This window comes from Argentina silus, assembly GCF_951799395.1.
Source record: "Argentina silus genome assembly, chromosome: 17".
In the NCBI taxonomy this organism is placed as follows: Eukaryota; Metazoa; Chordata; class Actinopteri; order Argentiniformes; family Argentinidae; genus Argentina; species Argentina silus.
Genome location: NC_139671.1, coordinates 1974930 through 1982682, shown reverse-complemented (window position 1 = coordinate 1982682; position 7753 = coordinate 1974930). Strand labels below are relative to the sequence as shown.

Here is a 7753-nt window from a genome sequence, read left to right as displayed (position 1 = left end):
TACCTTTAACCAGAGCTGTTGATTCATTCAGAGACTTTATTCACAGAGAAAGAAGCCGGGTCAGGTTTGCAAAGTTGAACTCTTTCCACTTCCGTTACCTGTCTTTTTATAAACATCACACAGGTCAACGCCCTCCATTCAACAAACTTCTAATTCCTGTCTACGTACACCAATGACATTCAAGAACTACATTTCGTCACCCAGGAAGATACTCCCACCTGACCTGGCGTCGGTCAGTCTGCTGAGAGATCAATTGACCCAGGCTGTTTTCTAAAGCCTTTTGTCCTGGCTGTTTCCGACTGTGTTTACTCATCTATCCTGTCCCGAGATCACTCTATCCTGTTTCTGCAGCTTTGATCCATTGTACTTCATTGTGTTCCTACCCTCTAGTCAACCCCCACCTATCTGATCTCATCCCTTCTGCCTGCGTTCTCCAAATGTTTCCAGGACCATCTGTTTTCTTGTGACCTTTTCCCCTATGTGTGGGATTAGAACCCTTATATGTCTTTAAATCTACCATACTTTTACCTAATCTTTTACCTAAAGATGACTTCTTTCATCAAGATCAGACTGTCTTCTACAGTAGCTGACCCGTGGTCACTTGGGTTAGGGTTAGTGTTACTTGGAGTCCACATGTGTGACTCTTGCATTAACATCAATAGGAAGCTTCCTCCATGATTCAACTTAAGTGTGCACACCTCAAGTTAAGATTCCACCCTTAGTGGTTACCATGGTTAGTGATTAACACCGGGTGTGTGTGTGTGTGTGTGTGTGTGTGTGTGCTCCTCTGTGACGTCTGCAGCCTGCAGAGGTCAACCCGTGTTAAGGCATCAATAATGGTTCTAAAGTCCGCTTCCTTCTTGGACTTTTGATCTTCTGCTCACGGTTTAAAAACCCCGGACAGACCCCTGAGCAGCCGCACACACGCCTCAGACAGCCAGCTGCCCTCTACCGCTGCCATGACCACGTTTGATGACATCCTGGAGGAGGTGGGGACGTTCGGCCGCTGCCAGAAGCGGGTCTTCGCCCTGTTGTGCATGGTGTCCATGCCCTGGGCCGGCGTCTACGTGGGCATCGTCTTCCAGGGCTTCACCCCGGACCACTGGTGCCGGGACCCGGCGGTCAGCCAGGTCAGGGACAGCTGCGGCTGGAGCCGGCTGGACACACGCAGCCTGACGGCCCCGCTGGTCAACACCTCAGCAGGGATGGTCCACAGCACCTGCGAGCACTACGACCTGGACTGGAACGCCACGGGCCTGGCCTGTGACAACGCCCAGGCTGATGTCAGCACAGCACCCACCACCGCCTGCCGGGACGGCTGGGAGTACGACTACGAAGGGAGGCAGTCCTTTGTCACGGAGGTGAGGAGTGTGATGTTACCTACTGTCAACCCTGGGGTAGAGCCTGCAACCCTAACCCTAACCCTGGGGTAGAGCCTGCAACCCTAACACTAACCCTAACCCTGGGGTGGAGCCTGTAACCCTAACCCAAACCCTAACCCTAGCCATAACCCTAACCCTAGCCATAACCCTAACCCAAACCCTAGCCATAACCCTAACACTAACCCTGGGGTAGAGCCTGCAACCCTAACACTAACCCTAACCCTAACCCTAACCCTGGGGTGGAGCCTATAACCCTAACCCTAACCCTAGCCATAACCCTAACCCAAACCCTAGCCATAACACTAACCCTAACCCTAACCATAACACTAACACAAAGCTATCTGCTACTAGAAGAATACAGCCACTCTTACAGCTGGAGAAAAGACAGCAAGAATAAAAGAGAGAGAGATGGAGGGATGGACATGGAGAAAAAGAGTAGGAAAGAGATTGAGATTGAGAGAGATGGAAGGATGGTGTGGTGGAAGTCTAGGATTTACCACTCTGTACTTTAGCTCTTCGGAGGTAAGAATCAAGAAACAAGTCCTGAGTCGCCACAATATATGAGTCCGGTATTTATTGCTTGCAAACAAGAGACAAGAGCGTAACAGCAGCCCAGCGTAGATCCGGGGGTCCGTTCAGCGCAAGTCTAAAGAGACAATGATCAGGTTTGTCTTTTATACAGTTTGAACATAATGGGAGTCGCCGCCAAATCTATCGGCTGATGGGCTTGTGCTTACGTGAGAAAGGGCGGGAGAGAATGACCAATGGGGAGACTCTCTCACTGATCAGTCAGCGCTTTCTTACTGATTAATTTCACACCTATCGGCAGGATGCGCCTGTCCCCCCATTATTGCTCTCTCCCACCACTCCGTCCGAAACTACCGCTGTTCACATGCTAATTATACAGTGCTTCTTAGAACAATGGCTATAGAACTTTAGAGGTGTGGCAAGAGAAAATGTAATCACAATAATAGTACACAAGTTGTATCAGTCATATGAAAGTGTATAACCTGAAAATAGTTCTATGAATGTATTTTCCATAACAATGGACATGGAGAAAGAGTAAGAAAGAGATTGAGATTGAGAGAGATGGAAGGATGGACATGGAGAAAAAGAGAGAGAGAGAGATGGAAGGATGGACAGAGAAAAGGAGAGAGAGAGAGCGAGAGGGATGGAAGGATGGACATGGAGAGAGAGGGAGAGATGGTGAATGATGGTGTGTCTGCTGGTTTCAGTTTGACCTGGTGTGTGCGGACGCCTGGTGGGTGGACATGTTCCAGGCCACGCTCAACGTGGGCTTCCTGGTTGGCAGCATCGCCATCGGTTACCTGGCTGACAGGTAGGACGGTCACCATGACAACGCCTCTCAAGCCTTGCTGTCTCCATGACAACAATCTATTGCTGATTCTCAGCACAGGTCATGAACGAGTACACCAGGGGAGGCTGGTGGAGGTAGAAATCGGAGGATGGGGCTCATTGTAATGTATGGAATGGAATGAGGACTGTTTGATACCGTTCCTCATTCCATTCCATGCATTACATTGAGCCCGTCCTCCGATTTCTACCTCCACCAGCCTCCCCTGGAGGACACTACATCAGAGCGTGCAGTCATGTGACCTGCAGTGCAAAGTGTGTCCCACCTTCAGTGACCAAGAAAACACACTGAGATATAGTTTTATTATTATAGTAAAATAGAAAATACAGTTTGACTTCGACCCCGCCTCCCTCTGATGTTCCGTCTTCTCCTCCCCCTCAGGTACGGCAGGAAGGTGAGTTTCCTGATGTCCAACCTGTTCAACGGGATCGCTGGGATCCTGGTCGCCGTGGCTCCCAACTACATCTCCCTGCTGGTGTTCAGAACCCTCTACGGCTTCGGGGTGAAGGGAGGCTGGGTGGCCGGATACGTCCTGAGTAAAGAACCCTGACCCTAGCCCTAACCCACCCTAACTCTAACCCTGACCCTAACCCTAACCCACCCTAAGTACTTTGTTTGTTTTAATTCATTTTAACAGTTATTCCATCTACTAGGTACTTATTTATGTTGTTATTATTTATATAATTTAATTTAATTCCTCTCCTCCCCTCCCCTCCCCTCCCCTCCTCTCCTCCCCTCCCCTCCTGCCCTCTCCTCTCCTCAGTCACAGAGCTGGTTGGTGTAGAGTACCGGAGGACGGTCGGCGTTCTCTACCAGATGTTCTTCAGCGTTGGGATCCTCATCCTGCCTCTCCTCGCCTACTACATCACAGACTGGCGCTGGCTGCAGGTGGTCATCACCGTCCCCTACATCCTCTTCCTCTCCTACTACTGGTGAGAATATGGACATGGACATTTGTCAATTTGTTTTTGCTATTTTGTTAATATTTTGCTCATATATTGTTTTTTTATGCCCCATGCACCAACCTTACCAAGTAAATTTCCTGTATGTGCAATATACTTGGCCAAATAAAAGAATTCTGATTCTGATTCTGAACTGCAACTGAATTTAAAGAAAGAAAGGTCTTACTTTCTGCTTTGCACAAACACGGCCCTTTAGTGACAACCATATGTTGATGACATGTTTCTGAAACACCTAAACTTTATAGAGGGTTAGGGTTAGGGTTAGCTCTGTCATTGGTGCTTTATAGAGGGGAGCTCCGTCATTGGTGCTTTATAGAGGGGAGCTCCATCATTGGTGCTTTATAGAGGGGAGCTCTGTCATTGGTGCTTTATAGAGGGGAGCTCCGTCATTGGTGGGGGATAACATGCTTCGCTCTCTCAGGTTTATCCCAGAGTCTCCAAGATGGCTGCTCTCTCAGAACAACTCCAGCAGAGCCGTGGAGATCACCGAGGCCATGGCCAAGGAGAACAAGAAAACGCTCTCCAAGAACATTGAGGTATGAGATACCCCTGACCCTCACCCTGACCTTCACCCTCACCGCGACCCCAACCCTTACCTTGACCCTGACCCTCACCCTGACCCTGACCCTCACCGCGACCCCAACCCTTACCTTGACCCTGACCCTCACCCTCACCCAGACCCTGATATATTTTATATATTAAATTGTATATTATATAATGTATATTTCATATATTAAGTTGCATATTATATAGTATAGATTTTATATATTAAGTTATATATTATGTAATATATATTTTATATATTAAGTTGTATATTATATAATGTATATTTCATATATTAAGTTGTATATTATATAGTATAGATTTGATATATTATGTTATGTAACAAATGAATGTTTATTGTATGTGACAGACTCTGAGAGATGACAATGCTGAGACCTCCACAGCCTCGTTGATGGACCTGGTCAGAACTCCCAGGATGAGGAAACACACCGCCATCCTCAGCTTCAACTGGTGAGACCATCTCAGTAGTCCAGCATCTACTGACCATGTCCTCCTCTCCTCTCCTCTCCTCTCCTCTCCTCTCCTCCCCTCTCCTCTCCTCTCCTGGGCTACAGGGGAGGCTGGTGGAGGTAGAAATCGGAGGACTGGTGTTCTCCCCCCTCCCCCCCACACACACACACGCACACACACACAGTACAGTATGAAACGTCCTCCATGTCCCTAACCCTAACCCCCCTAACCCTAACCCCCCTAACCCTAACCGCCCTAACCCTAACCCTAACCCCCGACTGCAGGTTCACCAGTGCTGTGGTCTACCAAGGACTGATCATGCGTCTGGGCATTCTGGGAGGAAACGTGTACATTGACTTCCTGATCTCCGGCCTGGTGGAGTTCCCCGCCGCCTTCCTCATCCTCTTCACCATCGAGCGAATCGGGCGCCGCATCCCCTTCGCCACCGCCAACGTAGTGGCTGGAGTCGCCTGTTTCATCACCGCCATGATCCCAGAGAGTCAGTTCGCTTGGGTCTTTATTCATCCACTTAGTCAAGTCAAGTCTGGTTTATTTGTCATTACATTGAATATAAGAACATATATAACACATATATAACATATATAACACATATAACATATATAACACATATATAACACATATATAACATATATAACACATATATAACATATATAACACAACGCAGATCTCCAATCAATCCTCATCAACAGTACAACCTAACAAGGATAATAGATTTTAGTAGCAGTCATAGTTAGCCTCCTTGAGATGACATCTGAGACCCGGTCCTGATAATGGTAGTCTATGGTGATATGGATTGTAGGGGTTAGGGTTAGAGGTTAGAGGAGTCTATGGTGATATGGATTGTCGGGGTTAGGGTTAGGGTTAGGGTTAGAGGTTAAAGGTGTTTTTCTCTGTCTTGTTTCCAGGCATGTTCTGGTTCCGGACGGTGGTGGCCTGTATAGGCCGGCTCGGCATCACCATGACCTTTGAGATGGTGGTCTTTGTCAACACAGAGCTCTACCCCACCTTTGTCAGGTAAGTAACCCTAACGCTGACCCTGACCCTGGCCCTAGCCCTAACCCTAACCCTAACGCTGACCCTAACCCTGACCCTAACCTGAACCCTAACCCTGACCCTGACCCTAACCCTAACCTTAACCCTAACCCCACCTTTGTCAGGTAAGGAGCCCTAACCCTAACCCTAACCCACCTTTGTTAGGTAAGGAACCCTAACCCTGACCCACCTTTGTCAGGTAAGGAACCCTAACACTGACCCTAACCCTACTCTTGTTAGGTAAGGAACCCTAACCCTGACCCACCTTTGTCAGGTAAGGAACCCTAACACTGACCCTAACCCTACTCTTGTTAGGTAAGGAACCCTAACCCTGACCCACCTTTGTCAGGTAAGGAACCCTAACACTGACCCTAACCCTACCCTTGTTAGGTAAGGAACCCTAACCCTGACCCTGACCCTGACCCTAACCCTAACCCACCTTTGTCAGGTAAGGGAAACCAGCAAGACACACAAAGTAATGATTTAGAGTGAAACATCACACAACAGTAGGCTGGTGTCAAGTCACAAAAATGTAAATGTAAAAATATATATTTTAAAAAAAACTAAAATTCGGCCAATCACCTTGTTTGTCAGTGTGCAGTCTAGACAGTGACCGTGCCCTCTCTCTCTCTCTCTCTGTCAGGAACCTGGGCGTGTCGGTGTGCTCCACTCTGTGTGACGTGGGAGGCATCGTGGCCCCGTTCCTGCTCTACAGGCTGGCTGTCATCTGGCTGGAGCTGCCTCTCATCATCTTTGGTGGGTTATTAATGTGTAATAACAGTGTTATAACAGTGTAATAAGTATAATGACAGTGGAATAACACACTTACTCACCTCAACCATTGTTAATGGTAATGAGAGTGTCATCCTTGCAGGGTGCCTGGTGTTAGGGTTAGGGTTAATGGTAATGAGAGTGTCATCCTTGCAGGGTGCCTGGCGTTTGTGGCTGGGGGTCTGGTGTTGTTGCTACCGGAGACCAGAGGCGTCCCACTTCCGGAGACCATCAATGACATCGAGTTCCCAGAGAGGTGAGGGGGGGGGGAGGGTGGGGGTGGGGGGGGTAGGGGTAGTGTCTGTCTTCAGGTAGAAGTTCCGGGTGGGGGGGTTGGGGGGGGGGGGAGGGTGGGGGGGAGAGGTAGTGCTGGTTGAGCGGGGGGTACGGATGCTCTGGTACCTTTTGCCAGGAGGAAACAGAGACATGAGACATGACATTCTGATCTCTCATTCTGATCTCTCATTCTGATCTCTCATTCTGATCTCTCATTCTGATCTCTCACAGACCTTTGTGAGTCTGGTGATTGTGAGTCTGGTGATTGTGAGTCTGGTGATTGTGAGTCTGGTGATTGTGAGTCTGGTGATTGTGACTCTTGTGATTGATAGTGACTCTTCTGATCGTGTGTGTTGCTCTTGTTGTTGTTTCAGGAACAAAGAAAACGCACTGAAGAACCAACAGCTGACTAACCTGTTGCCTAGCAACGACGTGACAACCAGTAAAGACACAGCTACAGTCTGAGCCCTCTGGTTGGCTGAAATACTGTACAAGAGTATTTATTAAAATTTACAATATTGTAAGTGTGCTTTATGTTTATAGTTACACAATACGAATAACAGTCCTTTGTTTGGGTGAAGGAGGAGGTGATGTTTGTGTGAGTTGTTATCATGCTGAAAATATTAAAGACTTTTATCTAATCAGATTAATCAGGGCGTGCGTTCGTTCTTCAGTTGATGTTAGAGACAACCAAAACAATACATGGTTTAATTGCCAATCAATCAATCACTGTTTGGAATGTGGTATTTCTGCACACAACCCCCAAGACAACACACCCCCAGGGGAAACAGAGCTCTGGGCTCTGGGTACAGGGTCAGCCATATTCAGCCCCTGGAGCAGTGAGGGGTTAGGTGTCTTGCTCAAGGGCACAACGGCAGTGGTAGGAGCCTTAGATATGATGCCAGTAACCCTCCAGTCAC

At 48.1% G+C, this 7753-nt stretch overlaps 1 protein-coding gene across 1 annotated transcript; it reads left to right on the top strand.

The window, feature by feature from the left end:
* Positions 1-959: 959 nt before the first annotated feature.
* Positions 960-7314, top strand: LOC310818228 (solute carrier family 22 member 2-like; the record flags this gene model as incomplete). The annotated part of the gene is made up of 11 exons (XM_083689077.1): positions 960-1361; positions 2618-2721; positions 3139-3293; positions 3521-3689; positions 4141-4255; positions 4633-4733; positions 5018-5232; positions 5660-5768; positions 6430-6542; positions 6714-6813; positions 7208-7314. 11 exons carry the CDS (start codon positions 960-962, stop codon positions 7296-7298), a joined length of 1674 nt encoding a protein of 557 aa, XP_083545203.1. The 3' UTR covers positions 7299-7314.
* Positions 7315-7753: the final 439 nt, after the last annotated feature.